Source organism: Equus caballus, chromosome 8 (genome assembly GCF_041296265.1).
Source record: "Equus caballus isolate H_3958 breed thoroughbred chromosome 8, TB-T2T, whole genome shotgun sequence".
In the NCBI taxonomy this organism is placed as follows: domain Eukaryota; kingdom Metazoa; phylum Chordata; class Mammalia; order Perissodactyla; family Equidae; genus Equus; species Equus caballus.
The window spans coordinates 11,364,649-11,390,023 of record NC_091691.1 but is presented as its reverse complement, the minus strand read 5'-3'; the positions used below and the strand labels follow the sequence as shown (position 1 = coordinate 11,390,023).

The 25,375-nt window shown below is 48.7% G+C and overlaps 1 protein-coding gene across 2 annotated transcripts in view; it reads left to right on the top strand.

Moving 5' to 3' along the window:
* Window positions 1-25,375, top strand: part of MYO18B (myosin XVIIIB) — a 250,529-nt gene that overhangs the window by 173,751 nt on the left and 51,403 nt on the right. For both annotated transcript variants that reach the window (XR_011441307.1, XM_070275312.1), the window contains exons 36-39: window positions 1,164-1,280; window positions 3,713-3,796; window positions 4,834-4,971; window positions 7,388-7,573. Coding sequence is in view for 1 of the 2 variants with exons in the window: in XM_070275312.1 (XP_070131413.1) it covers window positions 1,164-1,280; window positions 3,713-3,796; window positions 4,834-4,971; window positions 7,388-7,573 (525 nt within the window). In the remaining variant the exon portion in view is untranslated. The remainder of the gene's footprint in view (window positions 1-1,163; window positions 1,281-3,712; window positions 3,797-4,833; window positions 4,972-7,387; window positions 7,574-25,375) is intronic.

Here is a 25,375-nt window from a genome sequence, read left to right as displayed (position 1 = left end):
CTGAGTATAGACATCCTACTATAGCTGAGCATTAGAAAGGTATAAGGACATCTATGAGCATCGACTATGCCTCTGCACAGGGAGGCTAGGAAACCTGTGTGGACCTAGTGTGTGCTCAGCACTGTGGGATGCATCTCATAGGAGCCTACCGTTTGCTTAGCACCCTAAGTGGGAACACCACTATCTATTGTGTGCCCACACCCACTCACCACTGTAATTGGTTCTCAGTCATCTGTTGTAGTCCTATTGTGTGCTCATCACCATAGTCATTATTGTTGGGCTACTGCATGTCCACTCTTATAAGTGGAGACAAGGGCAGCCCTTATGTCCCACTTAGGCTCACTCCTAAAAAGGACCCAGTCATTTATATGGGCCTACTATGCGCTCACCACTGAACAGGGACAAAGGAACACACATTATGGATCTATTATGTTGGTGAAAACTGGGTGTGGGTTTCCAAGTCCCCTGGCTGGGCATACAGGGTTGGCTTAAATTTATACTAGACGTGTAAAATCCTAAAGTTTAGGTATAGCTAGAGATTTATAGGGAAAAGTTTGCCTTAAGATCTCCATTGGCCCTTTTGTCGCAGATTTTGTTTGCACTAGATTAAGGGGAACGTGCCCCCAAACATTCACACACATACACACACACACACACACACACACATGCAGGGATGAATGTACCCACTCACATATAAAATCACCAGACACACGTACAAAATAAATGCCCTCGAGGGGAAAATATACATCTAAATGTCGCCATATTTATTGAGCACCTGCAGGCCAAGCACTGGGGATCTACCTGTGAACATAAATAAGTCCCTGCGTTCAGGGAGATTACAGGGTTTGCACTCACAAATATGTACCATGCACATTTAAAATGTGTGTGCAGATTCCCAGGTGGGCTTGCACAGACATACATCCATTCCCATACACACAGGCAACATTTACATAGTCCCATGCATGCCCAATACACACACATGCACACACACACACTCACAGAGCTGTCATACCCACAGCATGCGTTGACACACCCATGGCCACCCTTCCAGGTAGCGGTTCACTCACCTGACACACCCACGGGCAAGCCCCCTGTGGTCTTCATCAGCACCCTGTTGTCCCCCTCCCCCCACTGACCCCAGCCACTGTCCTGCCTCCCGCCAGGTGGATGAGCAGCTGTACCGGCTACAGTTTGAGAGGGCGGATCTCCTGAAGCGCATCGATGAGGACCAGGATGACCTGAATGACCTCATGCAGAAGCACAAGGACCTCATTGCTCAGGTAATGGCCTCAAGTGGAAGAAGGCTTGGTGGCCTCAGGCTGGGTAGGTGGGGGATATTGAGAAGGTGATGTGGTTGGGCCACTCCCTGATCTCAGGACCTTGGAGATAAATGCCACAAAGATAAACAGAAGTGATGGAAGTTCACGTGGCCCTAAGGGAGGAGAATGTCACCTTCAGATGGTGTGTGCATCTCTGGAGGTCATCTCCACCAAGAAAGACTTTGACTTATTCATATGTCAATATACCCATCTACCCGCCCACATATCCATCCATCTATACATGGAAATATTCTGTATCCACTATCTATCTGCTTATCAATGTACCCACGCACCTATCCAATCTTTTATCCACCCACCCACCTATCCATTCATCTATCCATTCACCCATTCATCCATCCATCCTTCTACCCACTTACCCATCCATCCACCCATCCACCTATCCATGTATCCATCCGTGCATCCATGCATCCATCCATGCATCCATGCATCCATGCATCCATCCATTCATCCACCCACCCATCCATCCATCCATCCACCCATCTATCCATCCATCCACCCATCCATCCATCTATCCATCCACCCATCTATCCATCCATCCATCGTTCCATCCGTCCATCCATCCATCCATCCACCCATCCATCCATCCATCCTTCCTTCTACCTGTCCATCAACTTCTCCATCTACCCATTCATTCATTCATTCAGTATTTACTGAGTGCCCACTATGTGTCAGGTACTGTGTGAAATGCCAAGGATACTGTGTTGAGTAAAAGCACATCCCATTCCTGCTTTCTTGTGGCTCTTAGCTTCATGGGCTGGGCAGACCTTATCACATAGACCCCAGAGCAGAGGGAAGACTTGAAAAGTGAGCTAAGAGTCCAGAAAGGAAATTAAAATGGTTCTGCAAACTTTGGCCTAGTTGGCGGTCAGGGAAGACTTCCCTGAGGAGGTGGCACTTGGCTGGAGATCTGAACGAGGAGCAGGAGTTAATTACACTGAAGTGGGATGGTGAGTGAACAGGGGAGTATTCCAGGCAGAGGGAACAGCACGCACAAAGGGCCTATGATGGTGCATCTGAGAGGCTGAAAGGAGGTCAGTGAGGGGAGCGTGGCATGAGATGAGCTCAGTGAGGCCAGCAGAGGAGGGCCAGATCAAGGTCTCGTAAGCTGTGATGAGTTTGGATTCTATTTTACATGTGATGGGAAACCCTGGCAAGCTTTTTAGGGGAAAGAGCAGGAGGAGAGGGTCAGCTCTACAATGACAGAGTTCGCCTGTCTCATCCAACGCTGTATCCCAGAGCCTAGAAGGGCATCTGGCACGGAGTAGATGCTCGGTAACTAGCTGCTGAATAACTGAAAGTGGCGGTCAGCCAGGGGAGCGACAATGGTGCTTGTGTCAGAAGATGGAGTGGAGATCGCAGGAGTGGCTGGACCCAGGAGACAATGAGGAGCCAGGATGGCAGGACGGGGAGAAGCAGGGGCATTGGAGTGGAGCTGAGGGCTGCGATGAGGATCCCCTGCAGGTTTCTGATCTGCATAACTGGGGAGAACAGCCCCCCCAGGCAGTGAGCATCTTCCCCACATTAGACCCCCCAGAGGAGATCCATGGTGGAATGCCTGCCAGGCTTCAAAGGCATCCTACAGAGATTCCATCTGAGGGAATTTCCCCTAAACAGGGAATCATAATAACAAAAATAATCAATGCTATCATTAACGTTATAACAACCACCACAAAAATAGCCTGTGCCATCTTCTGCCTTTGCAAATCACACTTATTTTTGTTCGAAGTGGAAATTTCTTTATTTCTTCAATTACAAAGGCAGTATATTCACATGCCCATTATACATAATTTAAATAATAAATACGTGTGGGAAGTAGAAAGTGAGAGACCGCTTGCCCCCTGGAATCCCTCTCTTTGGACATAATCAGGCTTAACAGCTTGGTTTTCCTCTTTTTTAAGGACATTTACTGTCCATGGCCTCATTTAATCTCTCAACAAACCGTGTGCAGAGGGGCTGAGCAGATTCTCAGCCCATTGTACAGATGGGGATGCTGAGGTGCAGAGGGGTTCTGTGGCTTGTCGAGGCCGGTATCCAGCTCTAGAATCCCAGTTATCTGACACTCAGGATAGTTCTCTTCCCTTGGAATCTGGTCCCAGTGCTGTGGCCAGCCCATTTCCATCTGGGCTCTCAAGGGCATATAATAAAGAACTAGACAGTTGACCAAAGCTATAGGTTTTTACAGTGGGAATGACTCAGCGAACCTTGAGATGAAGGATGGTAGGGAGGATGTGAGAGGTGACGTTCTGGAAGCAGCTCCTGTCACAGAGGATCTGAGTGAGTTAGACATCTGTGGATGCAGGGAGAAGGGATGGACAGAGGTGGTTTTCCAACAAAGCCTGTGTTCTCAGGGTGACCTTTTTTTGTCTCCCCAGTCTGCGACTGACATTGGGCAGATCCAACAATTGCAGCTGCAGCTGGAGGAAGCCAAGAAGGAGAAGCACAAGCTTCAAGAACAAGTACGTGCTCAGAGCTGCCATATTGTTCGGGGAGGAAGGGAAGGGCTCCCTCTGGGACCCCCCCAGAAACTGTCATTCATTCATTCACTCATTCGCTCAACTTCAGTCTTGTGACAAATGAGTTGAGAACAATCCCAGCAGGTGCACACACATACACACACACACACACACACTAACTCCTGCCCGTGTCTGTTCAGCATCCAAATGTGCCCCGTGCAATGAGACTCATCAGCCATTCAGCGCAGGATTTTCTCCCTCTGAGAAATGGCTCCAAGGAAAAGGGGACGGTCTGTGCAAGACAGGATCATCATTCTCTGTGAAATCTTCCTTTGAAGTCACGCTTCCTCCTAACACCCCTGAATTGCCCTCATTAGCTAGTGGGTTGCTATTATCCAGGAAATTCTCAAAGTTCTAGAACTGTTGCACGTGGCTGCTGACGGTGGCTGTCGGAATGACTGAGTGTCCAGCAAACGTCCCTGGGCGCTGAGTAACAACAAGCACAAGAGAAATAAGAGCCCCAGTGGCCATTGCTGGGTACTTATTATGTACCAGGCACTGAGCTCCTTCAGTCCTCACACAAAAAAGGAAGAAATGGGGCTCAGGGAAGAGGACTGACTTACCCAGGCTCATCCAGTTGGAAAGTGGCGGGGCCTGGTTTTGAACCCTGATCTGTGTGCTTGGCTCCCAAACCCACTCTTGGTTGTGTCCTTTGATGCTGAAGCTTGCTGCTCACAGACTGGCTTTGCTCCCTTAGCAGAGCAGGGAGAGAAGGTAAGAGAAGTCTTACCTGATTGCAAATCTTATAGCTGAGGCTGAAGGCCCAGGAAATGTCACCTCCCAGCACCTGAGACCCAAGGGCAGGTTCTGGCGTGAAGGTCCAGATTGTACCCAGCAATTCTTGCTTGAGCATTCAACAGACAGCACCTGAGCCGAGAAGGAGGCGGTGTGAATGGGTCTGGGGCCGGGCCCTGCATGAGTCTCCATCCTGGGACTCAGGGCCATCAGGTGGCCAATGGCCCTCTTGGGTTTGCCCCCAGCTGCAGGTGGCTCAGATGCGCATCGAGTACCTGGAACAGTCCACTGTGGATCGAGCCATCGTCAGCAGGCAGGAGGCGATCATCTGTGACCTGGAGAACAAGACAGAGTTCCAGAAAGTGCAGATTAAGAGATTCGAGGTACTTGTGGACGTGTCAATGTTGCTCAGGGCTGGAGCAGCGCGGGCTTTTGTGTAAGCTCTGTCCATCCTTCCATCATCCATCAATCCACTCACATGCCTCCATCTGGATATATATTGCTCACCCGACTCCCACAGGGGTCCCCTCCTTCCCTCGCTCCCTTCCTCCTTTCTTCAACCACACTGCCCCACAGACTGCCTATCCATCACCCTATCCACCCCCATCTATCTCTTTCCATCTCCATCTACCTTCATCGGTCCATTCATCACCGCCTTCCATTTGTCCTACCTTTATCTCTTCATTCTTTTTCCTCCTCGTCTATTCTTTTTCTCTTCAGACCTTGACCTCTCTGTCTGCCCATGTTTTTATCCACTGATCCACTTCTGCCCATCTCCATCCACCTACTCCTCCATGAATGTGCCCAACACTCATTATGAGCAGACCTTTATTTTGCACTTAGAGTGTGCTAGGCTGTTTTAACTGCATGAAAGACAGATGTATAAAACAGATTCTGCTTTCCAGAAGCATAGAGCTTTGTAGGAGGCGTGGGTAAGATATGTACATAAATACCCATCACGGGGAGAGAGGGCTGTGAGGTCTGGAGGACAGAGGTCTTTTCAGGCTGGGGAATCAGGGAGGCCTCCAGGAGGAGGTGGCATTGATGCTGGACCTTGAAGGACAGATTAAGACACGGATGGGTCAGGTGGGGTCCAATGATTATATTCAATTTAGCTCTATAGGCTAATGACATGAGACATTTACAGAGGACATCACCATTGTCAAAATCCTTCCTCATCAGCCGTTCCACTTGACCTTCACCACAGCCCCGTGGGGCTGGTAGGATAGAATGAGATGACCCCAGAGAGATCAAGTGACTTATTCAAGATAAAGCCGGGTAGTGTCAGTGACAAGAGTAGGTTGACACTTGCCCTTCACTCCGTCCTGGTCCCGGGCTGTAACTTCTCTGCGGCCAGCTGGCTTGCCTACAGTATGGCAGCGCATCTGGACAGTGGGAGGCCGCACTTTGCTTTCTGAGACATTTTCTCCCAATGCTCTGTTGCGCCTTTGGTCTCTCAGAAGGCTGCCATGGATGAGGAACAGAGAAAAGTTCCTGTTCGTCTTAACTGTCAGTGGTTCTCAGAATTGCTCACAGGATCGCTCAAGGCATCATTGTCTCTGCAGATCACCCTGAAGCTTTGATCTACTATATTTTAAATGATTCGATACATAACATTGGGCCACATCACAGAACGTTTTTTCACTTGAGTCTAGCAGAGTCAAGTGATAGCCGAGAAGAAAAGAAACTGATGGTAGAAAAACATTAAATAGCAGATTCTATCTTCAGATTCATTTTTCCGCCTTGTCATCATTATTTGAATTTGGTGGAATTCCAGGTCCTTGAGACGGGGTGCCGGAGGACACAGTTCGAGAGCTACTCTTCCTCCTTCTGACCCTCCTGCTGCCCTTTGAACTTGTTGCTAAACTCCATTTGCAAGGCGAGGGGGGTATGAATAGTAAAGCTTTTTTTTCTTTCACGCCATTGTTCGGTCTCTGATCTGCAAAGGGGCTCAGAGTCCTCAGGAAGGGCCTGAAACATTCATGCAGGCTCCGCTCTGTGTCAACACTTGAGTATTTGCCCATCAGGATCGATCGGTTCCAGGCTTGTTGGCTGACTAATGAATTCTGCAGAACAGCCAGCCGTCGGGTTTGTTTTCTGTAGCACTGGCGATGCCCACAGCTCTTTGCTCTCTGTTGTTACGCTGTGTCCGCAAGGATTTCCTCCCGAGTAAAGGGGAAATGCCGTAAAGTCTTAGAGCTGGGGCTCATGGGAGATTATTTGTTCAATCTCCTCATTTTACAAATTGGGGAAACTGGAACCCATGTTGGGGAAGGGATTTTAATCTCCCAGCGTGATGCTTTCCCCACTGCACCACTCCACCTCCCAGATCTTGAGATGAATGAAGGCTGCTATAAATATTAATAATTCCCAACGCTTATCCAGCACGTCATCCACTAATGTGCCAGGCACTGAGTTAAGCCTTCTGCATAAGTTAACGTGTGCAGTCCTGACGGCATCCCTGGGACAAAGGTACTGTTAACATCCCTGTCAATCAGAGAGGTTGAATAACCTGCCCAAGGTCACACAGCCAGGAAGAGGAAGAGGTGGGACTTGAACCCAGAGCATATTCACAGTCAGGGTTCCCAACAGCATGCTACACTGCCCCTCAGAACAGCACTTATCACTGTCGAGGCTTTTAAAGTACATTCCTCATTTTTGTGTCAGTAGTCAGGATTAGTATCCTGATTATAAAAACACGCAGAGATTCGGCAAAGGATTTCTCTTCCTGCAGCCCACTGTTCCATGCCCCTGGCCTCTTAACTCCCAGGTGGGCGTGTGCTCTCTGACCCGCTCCAGGTCCTCGTGATCCGGCTCCGGGACAGCCTGATCAAGATGGGCGAGGAGCTCTCGCAGGCGACCACGTCCGAGTCCCAGCAGCGAGAAAGCAGCCAGTACTACCAGCGGCGCCTGGAGGAGCTGAAGGCGGACATGGAGGAGCTGGTGCAGCGGGAGGCGGAGGCCAGCCGCAGGTGCATGGAGCTGGTGAGTGCTGTCCCCAGCGCTGGCTCTCGTGTGATTGACAGCTTGGGACTGGGGAGAGAGTTCTCCCTCTTTTTGAACGGGAGACTCATGGATGCCTCTGGGACCTTTGGGTGAGCGGGAAACTGGGAGAACCTGAAAGAGGATGAATGGAGAGACGACGCTGCCATTGGCTGCAAGCCGAGGGGGCGGGCCCAAAGTGGACCAATGGCATTCCCTGCTGCTGGATGACGGCCCAGCGCCTTTCCATCTCAGACTCCAGACTTTCTTTTCCGCCTCCCTCTTTCCGCTCCAGAGGCAGGGCGGCCTCAGGCGGAGAGGAGGGCATCCACGTTTATTAAATGTCTGCCTTGCATTGAGTCTTAACATCCATAATATCATGTAATCGTCGTAACAACCCTGCGGAGCCCGGATTATTGTCCCATTTTACAGATGTGGAAACTGAGGCTTCAAAGAGATGAGATAGCTTACGTAAGGTCACACCAAGTAAGTGTGAGTGCGATTTCTGGGCTATTAACAGCAACAACAAAGATCGAAGGTAAAAGCAATAATGTTACAGCCACCATTTATTAAGCACTTGGTGTGTGCCAGCTTCTGGGTCAAATATTTCTCTTTTAAATCCTCCTGTCAGTACTGTGAGGTCGGTACTATTCTTATCTCCACTTTACAGGTGGGCAAACTGAGGCACGGGGACATCGACAGGCCAAACTGAGGCTCAAAATGGTACATCCACTTGCTAGTAAGAATTTAAGCCAGATCTGCCCAACTCTGTACTCTCTGCTTTTATTCACTAAGCCGTGCTTTGCTCCCTGGTGTGGTCCAAAGAACGTTTTAAAATTTGCTTCCTGCCCACTGGGAAGGTTTCTCCATGATTCGGTGTATTTTTCTGAGAACAGTTTCCTGCAGGGATCGCAGAGCATCGGAGAGAGCCTGCTTCTCCTTTTCCCTGCGAGGCCAGATATCTCTGACTCCAGATATTTGCTTCTGTGACCGGGGAGGCATCTGGTACCCCATGAAGTCTTCACTGAGACAACCCACAACATGCTGAGGCTTGGGGCAGAGGTCTATAAGTCAGTCATTATCTCATTCCAGCCCTGTCCACCCTGGTTTTGTGACAGGTCTCACCGACTTGTCCTCCTGCAGCAAGTATATTTCTCGGGCCACTGCCTCTCACGGCCAGTGTCATCCCCATCAGTTTTACCCTTGACAAGGCAGCAGCCTGGCTGGTATGTGGGGGGGAGCGGGGGGCAGGGAGGTGAGGCCCGGCGCAGAGACCCAGGTCCCCAGACACAGTCGGAGCCCCGTGACTGGCCGTTCCTCCACCCTCCGTGGCTCTGGGAGAGAGAAAGGCTGTTTCCCCCAACTGACAGGAAACCTTCCTCATTAGCCAGCCCTGCTTCTCATGCAGCTGAGTTCTCCTCCTGCCAGCTCCGGCTGGGAGTGACAGAACATCCGTCGTCTTTCTGCTCTGATGTCTTCTTTAACTGACCCAACACCTGGACATTCCGGCCAGATCAAACAGAGATTTCATTCCTCTCTCTTTTGCTCTCTTTTTCTTCCTCTGGCTTCTCTCTTCTCCTTCCCTCTCTTCCCACTTCCCTTTCTCTGTCCCCATTTCTAGGGATGGATTAAGATCTTTAAAAGCCCTAAAATACTGAAAAGATTTTAGGGCAACCCCCAGACATGAATCAAAGTAGAAACAACACAAAACCGTAAGACACAAAGCTTGCGTGTATGCTGAAATCAGACCTGCGTCTGTCTCTGTTTTCCGATTGCAAGATTCTGGCTCAGTTTCCCGGGGCTAAACTTTACTCTGCTGTGATTGGGCAGCGTATCCATTTCCTTGGGCCACTGTAATAAATTACCAAAAACGGGGTAGCTTAAGACAACAGCAATTTGTTCTCTCAGTTCTGGAGGCCAGAAGTCTGAAATCAGGTGTTGGCAGAGCCACGCTCCCTCTGAGACTCTCGGGGAGGATCCTTGGCTGTGGCCGCATCGCTCCAGTCTCTGCCTCCATCTTCACATGGTCCTCATCCCTGTGTTTGTGTGTCTCAAATATCCCTCTGCCTTTTTCTTCTAAGGGCGCCTGTAACTGGATTTGGGGCCCACCCTAAATCTAGGTTGATTTCATCTCAGATCCTTACCTTAATTATATCTATAAAGACCCTTTTCCCAAATAAGGCCGCATGGATAGGGTCCGGTGGACATGACTTTTGAACTCCCTTCAGCCCACACAGGAGGGAAGGGCAGGTGCTATTCATCTGGCATTCTGCAGTGATCCCCACGGCTTGTTTCCTCGGTGATTCTGTGGATGAGCCAGGCTGAAAGGGACAATGTCAGGCTGGCCGATCCTTCCTAATAGTGGATGTCCCAGACTCACCAACCTATTTGCCCTCAAATATGCCCCTTGCCTTTGGGCCCTGGCATGTTTCCACTGGGAGAAGGGAGGAAGTCATGTTTTCTTGTATCGTTACATTTATTTATCCAACATTTATCTATTCACCACCACTATGGCCGTGTCACAGGGATGGGGATTGGTGGAGAGGGGCAAGGAGGCCTAAGGTCCCTGCTTTGTAGAAGCTCACAATGTGGACGAAACACAGCTCAGTGGGAGAGTTCAATGAGCAGTGTCATTTTAAGACAAACGCTGTTGCCGAGGCCCCTCCCACTGGCGTGGCATCCTGGTACTTTGCAGGCTTCTCATCTCCCCTCTCCAGGTCCATGTCAAGTCACGAGTTTGCCTTCCCCCATCCCATCCCTGTAAGACGGGGGCAGCTGCTCTGTGTCATGCGTTCTCTATAGACTTCACCAAAAGCTTGCAAGGCAGTCCGGGTTCTGCTTCTTTCATTCCTGCGAGATGTGTCTCTAGTGTTTCCTGTGCGCCAAGCCCTGTGCTAGATGTTGGGATCCAGCGGGGAACAAGACACGCTCTTGCCTTCAAGGAGCCCATGCTGAACGGAGAGAGATGCCTAAGGCCGTCGCGAGTGTATTTTGTACAATTCTCTGTAAGGGACGCCCAGGGCTTCCACGGGCAAAACCCGGCGTCTGTGTTCTGGGATGTGGGGGGTTCTCAGATGACCCACGCTCACCACCACAAGTCATTTCTTTGGGTAAAGCATTGCCCTCTTCACCTTCCATGTATGAAATTCCAATCTCCCTGGGAGGGATAGAATGAATTTCCTGTCTCCGTAGTCCAAGCATTCATTCATTCATTCATTCATTCCCTGGACAAACATTCCTTGAGTCGCTCTATGCTCAAGCTCTTTGCACGTGTTGTCTCCTTTCACACTTATGTCGACCTTAGCAGGAGGAGAATGTGGAGGTGCAGATGTGTGAGGTGGCTTGCCTGGGAGTACAGAGTTCAGAGTGGCAGAGCTGGTCTTGGTGGCCCTGTGTGTCCAACTCGAGTGCTACCAATGGGAAACCATGCTGTCCTTTCGCCCAACCCTGCTGAAAAATGGCTCTGCTCTGGGGGACTGCCAGAAAAGGGATCCCGCACTCTGGGCCCCGCTGAGAAGCGAGAAGGATGTTGATGGATCTCCTCTCAGTGTTCCTTCCCTCCTGTCCCTGGCCTGTACCATTTGTCACTGTTGGTGTTGGTTTAAAGGGCTGCGAGTTGTTTCGTGTAAATGATTTACACCTCTAGCTGGCACACCGGCACGTCCAGATCAGGATCAATTACCCTGCCCATGGAACTTCTCTTCCCGGAAAAAAGAAAAATGAGGTTTTGCCATTAATTTTAGTAAATGTACTATTCCTGGCGACTCCCAGAGCCATTATGGAGAAAAGAATCTTCTGGCTCTAAATCATTCAAGTCCGTTTGTCACTGGAGCGACGACACAGCTCATCCGTGGATTTATATCCTGTTGGTTTTCAATAGTTACAGAGCCCAGGGGAAAGCACCTTGGCCCCAGGACGGGGTATTCAAGGGAGGTCAAGGGCAGCTGGAAGAGCTGAAGGTGACAGGAAGGCCTGCCCTCTGCCTCCTTTTGGCCAACGCGCCCATTGTGGAGGCTGCAGCCGTTGCGTTTACCCTTCATGTCACCTTGGCCTCTGGTCTCAACTTTCCCCTGGGTCAGACGTCCTTATCACAGGCTTCCTGGTCTTGAAAACCTCAGATGGGGCTTCCGCTCACTATTGTGCATCCCCCCAGTGACCTGCAGTAGGAATCGCAGTGGCCTGCCTCCCCCTGCCTCACACAGATGAATGGTCAGGCCCGCTCGTTTTAATTTATTTAGGTATTTTTCCAATCCTTTCCCTCCTGTTCCATCCCAGCTTCCTCCATCTTTATTGAATCTCCAACCCCTCTGGTCGGGGCCTCTACAGTTGCTTTCTAACTTGTTTCCCCACTGTTCCTCCACTCTTGCTTCTCTTGCAGAACTTTCCAGAAGGGTTGCATTTTACCATGCTATTCTCCTGCTAAGAAATCTTCCATGGCTCTCCGTGGCCTTCAGAACAAAGACCCAATTCCTTCCCAGGGCCTCTGACATCTGGCCTCTGTAGATTTTTCTGCTGTTGCTTGTCTGCTGCTTATCACCTTGCATGTTAAGCAAGTGTGCAGGACACAATGCTATGTTCTTTCTTGACTCCTCACCTTTGTTCTCATGCATTCCTCTGCCTGCCTGTTCAACCTTCAAAATTCAGATCGGGTCTCATCTCCAGGAAGCCTTCACTAGGTTAAGCATCTCCTTTGGTCCTGTGTTCCCCCATCCATGCCTGTATCACTCAGTTGTTGCAATTGCTTGCATTTTTGCCTTCCTAGACGGAGGGCCCCTGAGAGAGGGATTGGGTTTGGTTTGACTCTGGGTCTCCGGCCTCCAGTTCAAGGTCAGACATAGGGTAGATTCTCAGTAATTGTTTGCTGACGTTTCCCCAACATTTGGAGGTTTTGCCTCCTAAGAGAACAGTTTGAAAAGTATATCTTAAAAATTAGAACTTTCAGATCAATAAAGTTTTGTTTGAGTCGTATGTGCCTGTCCCTGTACTTGATATTAGGAGTGATGCAAACATGAATGGGTCAGGGACTGTGCTCTTGGAGAGCTCGAGATCAAGGGCAGATGCATGTGTCCCTAAATAATTCTGATATAAGATGGGATGTGTGGGCACAGGAGGAAGTGGTTTGGAGCAGCCATGAGACCCAGCGAAGATAGCAGCTGTGCAGGGAAATGCATCGTGAGTTTCCTCAGTGATGGGGCAATATTGGCTGGCAGGTTTGGGGGAGCAGTGGTCCCACCATGGTCATCGTGACCTCCTCATACTTGCATTCAGCAAATGTCTAGTGAATGCCTGCTGTGTGTCAGGCAATGTTCACGTCTCCAGAAATGCAGAGAAACCACGTATCGGATATAAACACAGACTCCTCAGCTCCTCCTTTCTTCCTTCCTTCCTTTCTTCCTTCCTTTTCTTCCTTCTCATTGCAGCTCCCCCATTGAATGCCAACTGCAAAGGTCCTTTCTCTGTCTCCCAATCCCCTCTTTTCTGCTGTTTCCCATGCTCCTCTTCAGCTATCACTTGTCTAGGCATGGACATGTTATTTCTCTCTCTTTGATTCCCTCACAGAATTGCCCTGACTCATGTTGAGGGGGAGGGTGTGTATTTGTTTCTTAGGGCTGTCATAACAAATTACCAAAAACTGGTTTTCTTAAAACAGTAGAAATGTATCCTTTTACAGTTCTGGAGGCCAGAGACTAATAAGCAAGATGTCGGCAGGGCCATGCTCCCTCTGAAGGCCCCAGGGGAGAATCCTTCCTTCCTCCTCCAGCTTCTGCTGGCTCTGGGCATTCCTTGGCAGTGGCAACATAACTTTAGTCTCTGGCTCCATGTTCACGTGACCGTCTTCTCTATCTCCATATCATCTCTTCTTCTTGTAAGAACACTAGTCATTGGATTTAAGGCCCCCCTAATCCAATAGGACCTCACCTTAACTCATTACTCCTGCAAAGACCCTATTTCCAGGAAGGTCACATTCTGAGGTTCCAAGTGGACATGAGTTTTGGGGGGACACTTCAGCCCACTACCAGGTGGTGGAAAGAGCACTGGAGTTGGAGTCTGAGACCTTAGGCAGCTGAGTTACCATTGCAGAACTTCAGTTTCCCCATCATCATAAATCAAGAGGGTAAAATGCGGCCAATGTCACTGGGTGGCTGTGAGGATTAAATGAGATGATGTGTATAAAAGTGCCCACTGATAGCACACAGTAGGCACTTAATAGATGCTACTTTGTCTTCTTTCTCCTTCTGCTCCTCCTCTAGCTCTCTTTCTTCCTCTGCTCAAACTTCACCATCCGTCTGCCAGCTCCACTTCTGCATCCCGTACACTGTCCACGATGGTGGATGCTGATGCTGATGCGAGCTAGGATTTGTTTACCACTTACTGTGTGCTGGGCAGCACGTTAAGTACTTTGCGTGGGTTCTCTCATTTAACCTTCTCCCTTTAAGCTAATTATCCCTATTTTACTAACAAAGATACTAAGAGCCAGAGAGCTGAAGCGACTTCTCCAGAGTCACGTTCCCAGCAAGTGGCAGAGTCAGAATTGGAACCCAGATCTGAGCCACTCAAACCCATTCTCTTCCTCGTAAGTTGTAGACTCGTGGCATTTACTCATTCACGTATGTTTTTTATAAAGTGAATCATATAAATTAACACTGCTTCTGATTCTGTAATATAGGGTTTCTCAACCTTGGCATTATTGACATTTTGGGTCGGATAATTGTCTGTTGTGGGGCTGTCCTGTGCCTTGTAGGATCCTTAGCAGCAGCCCTGGCCTCTAAGGACTGGACGCAAGTGGCATCACCCCCCTCCCCCATCCCCTGCCAAGTCATCACAGTCAAGAATACCTCCAGACTTTGCCAAATGTCCCCTGGGGGCACAGCCACCCCCAGTTAACAATCCTGCTCTGCTCCCATCCTCACAATAACTCTTAAGGCAATGCCTATGGTACGCCCCATTTTCCAGATGATCAAACTGAGGCTCTGGGGAGGGGAGGGGTGACAGGATGTGTCCAAGGTCACAGAAAAACTGGAGCTGGGGGCACATTAGGAAGAGAGAAATTCAAGGATGGAGGAGGAGGCAGCTTAACTCCCTCCACACGCAGGAAAAAGACAGTAGCGGTTCCAGCCAAATCTAATCCCAGCCCTTCTGAGCCCCAGAGGCGACTTCACAGCAGAATCTAATTCTGAGTGGAATCGAAGGCCTCGCCGCAGACTGTGTACTTTTAATAATGTTTAAATAAAACATGGGAGCCTGGGTGTGATCTCCTCACTGAGCCTGGCTTGTCAGCCACCCGGGCAAAGTCATAAATAGTTAAAAGACAACCACTTATGGCTCTACTTCTGTTAAACCCAGCATCAATTATATATGGTCCATGAATTATTTAGTTGGTGTTACTTTGGGGTATATTTGCCACCTTCGGGGGGGGAAATGAAAAGAAGGTGAGGCCTAAAACAGATGAGGGGCCAGCCCCGAGAGAGCCTCGGCTCCCTTCTGGGAGGGTGAATTTCCCTGGAAGGAGAAAGCCTCCTCCTGGTGTGATTGACAGGTCAGCATGAATTGGGATCCCAGAGGACTCGGCCAGACCACTGGGAGCAAAGCTTGTGGTGTGCTTGTAGATGTTTAACAACCGGTTCTCCAGGGCCGACAGCCTCCTGGTTTAGTGTTTACCCATCTTTGCGGTATAAATCACCCCCCAGCCCCAGGACTGATTTCAGGCTAACGACATGATGTCACTGGATGCGGAACCGGGAAGCCATGTACAGTAGCACACCCTTTTTTGTTTTGTTTTGTTTTGTTTTTTGAGGAAGATTAGCCTGAGCTAACATCTGCTCCCAATCCTCCTCTTTTTGCTGAGGAAGACTGGCCCTGAGCTAACATCCGTGCCCATCTTCCTCTACTTTATACGTGGGACGCCTGCCACAGCATGGCTTGCCAAGCAGTGCCATGTCCGCACCCAGGATCCGAACCCACAAACCCCGGGCCACTGAAGTGGAACGTGCGAACTTAACTGCTGCGCCACCTGGCCGGCCCCTTGTAGCACCCCCTTACATAGCATTTCCACCGTACAGATATGAAAAACAGAAATAACTTCAAAAGCGTAGATAATAGTCAGATGTCAGTAAAAGAATTAGGAAGCAATGAGTTTGGAGTGGGTGTCACCTTTCTTTTTAATACGATTTATTTAATTGTGAGTCTATACCCTTTAATTCTTAAGAAAAGTTATAACAACTGGCTCGCAATATTCCTGAAAATCGAGCAATCTGCTCTCGCAAGCTGGTGGGAGCTGGTTCCAGCATCCCGCTGGCTTGGTGTCTCCTTGATGGGGTCTCTGTGCCCCGGTTAGGAGGCCTTGGTGGTGAGCAAGGAACCTGGAGTCACAAGGCTCCCCAGTCAGATCCCACTGCTCACTGCCTGTCTTGTTTTTAAGCAAAATTACTTCACCTTTAGGACCGACCCTGTCATCTTCAGGGTGTTCTGTCCGCTCGTGTATAAAATGGGGACAATTACGTCAGCTCAGATAGATAATTCACGCCACGCTTCTGGCTCTGCCTGTCGCATCAGTACCTCTGAGGGCACGCTGGCTCTCCATCTTTCCCTCTTGTCCACGTTCTCCTGTTTTCTGAGAATCTGGCCACATCTGGTAAGGGCCCTAGGAAGCCCAAAGCGAGATTCAGTCGTTTTCATGTTTGTTATTGTTTTTTCTTGTTTTGGTTTTCAGCCACCCAAAGACCCAAGTTTCCAAACACTCAGTCAGAGCACAGCCCCTCCCACCCCTGGCCCAGAGGCATTCACCAAACCCAGTTAAGGGTTTCCTTTTAAAACGCTCTCAGTGCTTTCCTCCTGCAAATGGCTATGAACCTCAGAGCATAAAGATGAATTATTCTGGCTGGGAACTGGAGTGTTTAAAAAGGCATTCCATATGGAGGGCGCACGGGGCCACGAACAGGGTGTAAATAACATCTTCTACGGTTCTCCCGACACGGAGAGAGCTCTCCTAATTACGGCCCGTTATCTCAGCGTGATCCAGAAAGACCCAACACGTTTATAAACTCCCTCTTCACAGCCGGCTGCACTCCCCGCTCTTAATTGCCTCCCGCATTTTCGGAGAGCTGGCCAGGGAAATGGGGGGTGTTTCTGTCATTCTCCTCTTTCTAGGCATCGTGGTCTCCTGTTTGTACCCCCACAAAGGTTTCTGTACAAAAGAAACTCAATCCTAAAAAGGATTTAGGACCCGGGGTCGCCAGCCCCAGACACGTTTCTGAAACGGAGTTCTTCCAAGCTGTTTTGATCCCAAATGCCAGATGCGCTCGTCTCAATTCGAGAGGTGTTATCATCTAATGAAATGAGTTTCTTTGCGCCTGCCTCTCAGATGAAATATCTTGATAATAAAATCTATTACCGAAAGCCTACCTAGGAATAATTGGGTCTATTACTCCCTGACTCCTGGCTTTGTTTCTGCATTGAAAACAGGCTCTCTCGTAATTAATCAGAATTTAAAGTTGCTAATACCAATTACAAATAATATGTGGAGTCTTGAGATGGCAAACAGAAGAGCAGATACTAATCTTGTCCCCTGAGACTTCATCAATTGAACTTTTGTCACTCTAGACTTGCTGGAAATTAGGAGTAACTTAAGTCTGCCATGTTAATTACTTAAAAAAAACAGGGGGAGTAATATTGATGGAATGTTGCAGGTGTACATTAAATTATTCAAATATATCCAACTCAAATTGTTTAGAGGAGATTATGCTTCGCTTAATTGCATGTCAGACAGGCTGGGGAAGGTTAATCTTCACAATCGGAAGCACGATCGTTGTTACAATTGGACATCTTCAGAAGGTGGTGGTCCCTAGGAAATCCAGGAGGCCTCAAATCAGACTTTTAAGGTTCTGATTTTATTTCCAAACTATAATTTGGTTTGAAGGGTAATTCATCTCTTTTTTGGGTGCTCTTTTATTTTTTCGGCTGAGCTTAAACAATGAGAAGGCAGGAGACCTCGGAACTGGAGGAAGGACCAAGCAGTGGGAAAGAAAATGGTTTTACTGGGAGAATTGGCTGGTTTGGAATTGCAAGTGTATGTTGTGGGTAAGGATGAGTGAACTGGTCTGAGTGATGGTGATAAGTGACAGAAACAAAATTCAAATTGGCTTAAGCAAAGGGAACTTACTGGGTCATCTAGTGAAAAAGTCTAGTGACCTCTGGTTTTAGGCCCAGTGGAATTCAAGGACTGAAATGATGTCAACAGGCTGTATCCAGTGTCCTGGGGCCAACGGGTACCAGCTTGCCAGAGCTAACTGTGCACATCTCTTCCCAACTCTGTAACTTTGTTTTCACTGACATCATGTTGGTAGACTGACATTAGCCATTGACGCAGGATTTACTCCATGGAAATTGGCAAGTGCTATAAACCAGAGATTTTCTTTTCCCTCAGAGGCAATTTTAAACATTTCCCAGCACATCATTGGCTGAATTCTTCTTTCCATCCATTCTCAGGTAAGCGTTCCCTTCCCAGCGGCAACAGTCAGGCTGAAAAATGACCAGCTGCTCAACCTCAGTGATAAGAAGGTCTCTTGTACCCAACAGCTCAAACAAAGGTCCAGAAATGGAATCTCACGGATTCTGATTGGTCTGGTTTGGGTCACATGCCCATCCCTAAACCAAGCACCAGTGCTGGAAGGATGCCGTCTTGGGTTGGACGGTTCTGGGATACACGCTCAGCCTTGAATCCAGGAGTAGAGTCAGCCCCATGCTACCCACATGCATGGAGAGTAGGGGAAGAGGAGTTACCCCAAGGACAACTGGACTGTGGGTACCAGAGGAAGGGGTCTAGACTCCCCCTAGAAGGAGGTCGTATCTGTGAGCCTGAGCCTCGCTGACTTCTCTCTGCTCCGCCCCAGGTCCCTTTTAGGTTTTCTCTTCTCTTCTCGGTCTCTTGCTTCCCACTTGATGTTCTCATCCTCTGTTTTACTTATTTTCTGTTATTCCCGGGGCTGGGAGCTCCCAAAAGTAAGATGGAGCCAAGAGAGGAAGAGGAGGCTGGAAGAGGCGGCCTGATGTTCCTGTGTGTCTCCTCAAGGGAATGGCTCTCAGAGTGGGAGGAGCCTGCCTTGAAGCCAGGTCCTGGATTTGCCCCACTTCTGCCTCCCACCGACTGTGTGACCTTAGGCCTGCCTCTCCCTGTGCTGGACTCACTTTTTTCTTTGTGAAATGGACCGGCTGATCTCTAGGGCTCTTCCTGCTGAGATACTGGGCAAGTCTAGAGCTAGTTGGTCACGGAGCTGCAGGCCTTTGGAGTGTCTCAGAGGGCTGGTAAGTCATGGTGACAGCCTCCTCTGGAAAGAGCACATCCCTGCACCCCAAGACCTCTGCACACAGTTACAGAATCTCAGACCTGAAGGTTTTATCTCATCCAATGCTTGCCAGGCTCAGTCTGGTGGAAAGGCCACTTCTGGTTATGCAGCTGCAGAGTTGGAGAAATCCCTACCTCCGTGGGCAGCCACATCCCTGTAGACACCTTCCTCTCTCCAGAGCATCCCAGACTGTTTCTATACCACCCCCACAGCTGGACTCCAGATGTGTCACTTTATCTCTGGGGATTTGGTTTCAGAGGGTAGAGGGACACCTCCTCGCTTCTCTCACCTGGGAGACAAGGCGTTATCCAGAGACTGCCTAGTTTTGCTTTATTTTTATTTATTTATTTTTTTGGTGAAGAAGATTGGCCCTGAGCTAACATCGATGCCAATCTTCCTCTATTTTATGTGGGATGCCACTACAGCGTGGCTTGACGAGCGGTGTGCAGGTCCGCCCCAGGGATCTGAATCCACAAACTCTGGGCTGCCAAAGGGGAGTGCACGAACTTAAACCACTATGCCACCGGGCCGGCCCCTGCTTTATTTATTTATTTTTTTGAGTAGCTAGACCCTCTTTAAAATCCACAGCTAATGCGCATCTGTGATAAATAGAAGCAGAGCTCTCCGTCGGGTCTCACCTGCTCTCACCCTGTCCCCTTGAAGCAGCGCCACAAAACACGGCTGGACTGGGGCTCGGCCATCTGCAGTAAGTGGGACAAATCTGGCCTGCCTACTGGTTCTTTTATAAATAAAGCTTTATTGGAACACAATGACAATAAGTTATGTATTGTCCCTGGCTGCTCTCACACTACAATGGCAGAGATGAGTGTGTGACAGAGACCATTTGACCCATAAAATCTAAAATATTTTATAGAAAAAGATTGTTTGCTTTTGCCCTAGAATATTGCTTGGCACATAGTAGGCATTCAAAAAATGCATGTTGAAGAAAGGGCAAAGAACCAGGAATAAGCAGACCTAGATGTAGATCTCAGTTCCCTAACTTCCCTACTGTGTGACTTTGGTCAAGACAGTCACCTTCTCTGTGTCTCTGTTTTCTTATAAAATGGGGACAGTCAGTGCAACGCCCCCGCAGCACTGTGGGGACGGTTTAATGAGAAATGCACTGAAATGCTTATCGCAGTGCCTAACACAAGGGAAGCTCACTGTCATCATCATCATCACCATCATTGTCTCAGTCCATGCCGGCTGCTGTCACAAATACCACAGACTGGGTGGCTTACGAACAACGGAAATTTAGTGCTCTCAGTTCTGGAGGCTGGAAGTCCAAAATCAACGCGTCAGCATGCTCATATTTTGATGAAGATCCTCTCCCTGGTTCATGGCTGGTGCCTTCTTACTGTGTCCTCAGATGGTGGAATGAGCTAAGGATCTCTCTGGCCATTTTTATGGGAGTGCTAATCTCATTTACGGGGGCTCCACCCTCATGACCTAATCACCTAGAAAGGCCCCACCCACTAATACCATCACCTTGGGGAGTAAGATTTCAACGTATGAATTTGGATGTGGGGGACACAAGCATTCAGACTATAGTAATCTTCATCATCATCACCATCACCACCACCGTCATCACACTACCACCATTACCATCATTATCATCATAATCATCGTTACTCCATCATCATCACAATCATCATCACCATCATTATCACTACCAGCACCACCTCATCGTCATTGCCATTACCTCCATCCCCACCACCATCATCATCAATATCACCATGACCACCGTCACTGCCGTCACCATCATCATCCTTATCACCATCGTCACCATGACTACCACTGTCATCATCATCGCTGTCATCATCTTCATCACTGTTAGTATGACTACCACCACAAGCTCATCATCATCACCATTACTGCCATCCCCATCATCATCATCAACATCACCACTACTACCATCACTACCGTCGCCTCATCCTCATCACCATCCCCGCCGTGAGCATCACCACCATCACCGTCATCGTCACTATCACCATCATCACCACAAAAGTGAGACCCAGAGCAGAGAGCACCACAGAGCCCCTTCAACTGCAGGCAAACTCTGAGCTTCAAAACAGGGGTACAAGTCTAGGCCAGTGGTTGGATCATTTCCAGTTTGACAATTCTGGGAATTCTGTCCCCCATGTGCTGCATCTCCCCTTGTGACCCGTGGGTTCATAGCTGCCTCCTTATTTGTGCTCAGTGCCCTAGGCGTCAGCTTCATTGGAATTCTGCTCTTTCCCCAGACTTGCCTTGGCTGAATTCCAGGTAAATGACGCGGAGCCCATCCTGCCACATGTCACCTCTGCCGCCCGCTCGGATAATTAGAATCAACACATTCGTTTCCCTAACAGCCTTCTCATCTTCCCCCTGAAAAGTTTTAAAAGGGAAAAAGAAAGGCAAAAACAAGCTACATCTGGCCTTGTTCAGGCAATTTGCAGCTGTCCACAGCTGACATCCACCCGGCTGGGTGGCAGAGCGAGGCTTCCTGTCTGCTTTGCGTGGGAGATGGTGTCGTTGATGCTGTCGTTCGAGTCTGGCAGCGGCTTAGACACAAAGCGTCCTGCTGGAGGGAAGCTTATAAACAAACTCTCAGGGGGAGTCCTTCAGCCTCCTGCCTTTGTGAACGAATTGCTTGGTGGGTGGGGAGAAAAAAAGAAGACGGATGTTGCTTCTCAGCAAACAAAAGGAGAAGAACTCGAGAAATAAGACGGTTTTCCCTTCTTCCCGAGAACCTGACAGAACCTCCCAGGGTGGCACCCAGCTAGTAACTGGATGTTCTGTGCCAGGGATCGGCAAATATTTTCTGTAAACGGCCAGCTAGTAAATAGATTTTGTGGGCCACACTGTCTTTATCACAAAAACGTCTGTCATTGCAGCACAAAAGCAGCCATAAACAATACGGGAATGAATGAGTGTGTGTGTTCCAATAAAACTTTATTTACAAAAACAGGTGGTGGGCCAGATTTGGCCCACGGTCTGTGGTTTACCAATTCCTGCTGGAATCTCTATTGGAAGGAAAAGTGGAGTAGGGGATCGATAGCTGAGTTAGGTTTCAATCCTGGCTCTAGCCCTTCGAGACGTATGTCCTGGTCATACACCTGGGCAAGCCACCTGTCTTCTCTCAGTCTCAGTTTCCTCATCTGTTAAATGGGTTATAAGGTAGTCAGGAGAGTGAAGGAGCGTCTCGCATGTATTAAAAGGTCAATAAATTATAACCCTCTCTAGTACTAAGCTTCTCACCCTTGCTGAAAATCATGAGGGATGAAAGAAGGCCATGTGAGTGCCTTCCTGCTGGCCCCAGCTCCCGTGACAGGTTCAGTGACAAAGATCTTTATGTAGCTCATTTGAAAGTCTAGCGGCTTTGAGTTTCTCAAGGCTGATCCTTTTCTTGTCCGTTTCTGCCAGCGCCCCGCCACACCAGGACGCCTCCCCTGGCTCAGCCGACCCTGCTGTCATCACAGAGGGGCTGCCTTGGCTGCAAAACCCCAAGTTCACAAATCAAGATTCTGTGTCCACACATCTGCTGTGGAGAGCGAGCAGTTTCTGTTGTGGTTTATGTGGGGCCATCATTAACGACTGTGTCTGCAAGTCAAGGATGCTGTGTTTCAAATCTAACGAGGATGTTTGCCTTGTAACTGGTGTGAGTTTTGGACAGGGTCTTGGGGACCATTCAGACTTTGGTGTGACAATCCTTATGGGTCAGATTCACTTAACCAGAAGGAAGAAAAAACAGATTGCTCTTCGTAGGGAAAGTGCAAACAGAACCTTGATTTGTGATTCTATGGGCTTATTTATTTATTTTCTACTGTGGATGTCAGCTGGCGGTTGATTTTAGGTTGGGCTTATGTATAGTTGGTATTTACTTATTGCTGTTGTTTTATTATGATTATTTATGTAACGGCCTATCATTTGTGCCAGGGCTAAGCATGTTTTATGCCTGATGTCATCTAATTCTCCCAAATTCCCTGTCACCTACCACTTTGCTTTTCCAAGTGTGATTCGCAGACCAGCAGCCTTGGCTGCAGAAATGCAGAGTCCCAGGCCCCGCCCTGCCCCTCTGAATCTGCATTTTCATAAGACCCTCAGGTGCCTCCTATGGACAAAAGGGCCCTGATGGAGATACTTCATCACGACTGTGTTACAGATAAGGAGACGGGGACAGAGAGAGGTTAGAGACAGGGCTTTCTCCCATCCAGACCCAGCCCTGCAGTCTACTACCCAATTTAGCTTATGGTTCCTGCCTCTGGGTTAGTGATTTGGTTTCTTTGCTTCTGTATCTTTTCCCCCAACTACACCATCCGCTTCCTCTTGTTAGGCATCACTTTCTTCTTGACCCTTCCAACGTGGGGCTGAAATGTTAACCGCATACCCAGTAGGTGTGCACATATCAACTGCCTGAGCAACCCCTTGAAGCATTTGCAAATGCAAAACGGAGAGCCTGCTGTTAAGAGAAAGGAGCAGTGGCTGTCAGGACCACTCAGTGGGGTTTCCCGGGCACATCTGCGCCTCAGTGCTTTGAGAATGTGTTAGAACCATGGGAACATTGGACACGGAAGCATAGAACCCGTGCGCTCCCAGAAAGTCGGCGTTCCTCCAGCTTTTCCCTTGGAGTGATGGTTTCAGCAGACAGGACAGGTGAAGGACAGAGGTTTCCCAGATATTTAGATGATTTTCCACCTCACTATAACGTATATGAATCCCCTAGAATGGTGGTGTCCAACGCGGAAGTCACTGGCCTCATGGTGCCGTTAAATTTAGGTTAATTCCAATTAAATAGGAAATTCATTTGCTCCATTGCCCTGGCCACACACCAAGTGCTCCACAGCCACCTGCGACAGCAGGGATAATCTCAAACAGGCATAATTGTTTTGTGTGTAATCCGAATTCTTCTCCTTTGTTTCCATCTTATTCACAATTCCCTCCCAGACTTCTCCCTGGGGTGGAGCTAGGCAGGCCACAGGCTGCTTCATTTGCTTCATTTCATTTCCAATCCTTTTTTTACACACATATGGCTTTTCTCATTGCCATAGGAAGGGGGACTTGTTTTTGAAGCAACCAAGAATAGGACATGCTCAGCAGAGCCTCATTTGTACTCCGAGTTCCTTTAGGTTAAATCCCATTTGTGTTTTATGCCACTCTTGTCTTGGGATGGCAAGGTCACAAACATTGTCACCTACTCTCTATATTTCATCCGTTTTGTCACAAGGTACCACTGACCTGCATGTTTTGAAAAATGAATTTACTAGCTAAACTCTTATGTCTGCTAATTAACTTTCGTACCTTTTGTACCTCCTCTAATACAACAGCACTTCCTAATTATCAATATGGCTGCTCGACATTTAGACCCACGGAATCTCAGCATGTGGAATGATAGCATCCTAGAACCAGGATGTATAAGACCTTAGAATCTTCAAGCCAGAAAACCTTAGGACTCACAGAATCTTGAATCATTAGATATACATAATATTAAAATCTTATTAGATTGAGCTGTATGCATTTGCCAATTGCATCGTTCAAAAATGGTTGAATATAGTTGATTTCATGTGGCGCAACCTAAAAAAGTATGGAGCATTGAAATCCATACCTTCTTAGAATTAACTCCCAATGCTACAAGATTTTAGGAGCTTAGGACTTTAGAACACAGGCCAGTAAGCTTTGTTTTTTGGCCAAGGGCCAGATAGTAAATATTTTCAGCCCTGTGGACCACAGCATCTCTCCGTCTCAACCTCTGAACTCTGAAAGCAGCCATAGACAATATATAAATGAATGAGCGTGGTTGTGTTCCAATAAAACTTTATTTACAAAAACAGGCACAGGTCAAATTTGATCCACGGGCCATAGTTTGCCAGCCCTGTTTTGGAGCATCAAAGCTGAAAGAGCTTCATCCAGTGCTTGGATTTGCGCAGGAAACTCACAGACCTATTTCCAGGGGTTCCAAAGGGCCGCATTCCAGCGTGGACCCATTTGAAGAACACTTTGCCTGTTTCAGACCACTGTCTCTCCCAGGACAGCATCTGGCCTCCAGAGAGGTAACAAGGGGAAGAAAGAGTCCTGGGGGCTGTTGCTAACATGCTCCCCAGCTCTGGGAGGGAGCCAAAGAGCTGTGTCCTTGAACTGAGGAAAACTAGTCAGAGGCCATTGGAATCGGCATCTTGCTTTCCAAGTGCTGGCCCCGTGAGCCGAGCGACTCCATCAGGAGCAGGTGGTCCCGCGGGCCTGGGAGGGCAGGATCGATGGACCTGGCGAGAGCCGTTGGGCCCCAGCTGTGAGGTGGATTTGATGAGGTTGTTCATCCGAGAGCCGTGCGCGACCGGGCCGTAACCTTGAGATGCGGAGGGAAAGGAGACCGCGCACACCGCTTACCAGTTGTTTTTCTTTCCTGCTGGGTCAATAAATGAATAAATGGACCGTGAGTGGCCAAGTGGCTGATATAATTTTAGACTCCATCAAAAGGAAGATCACA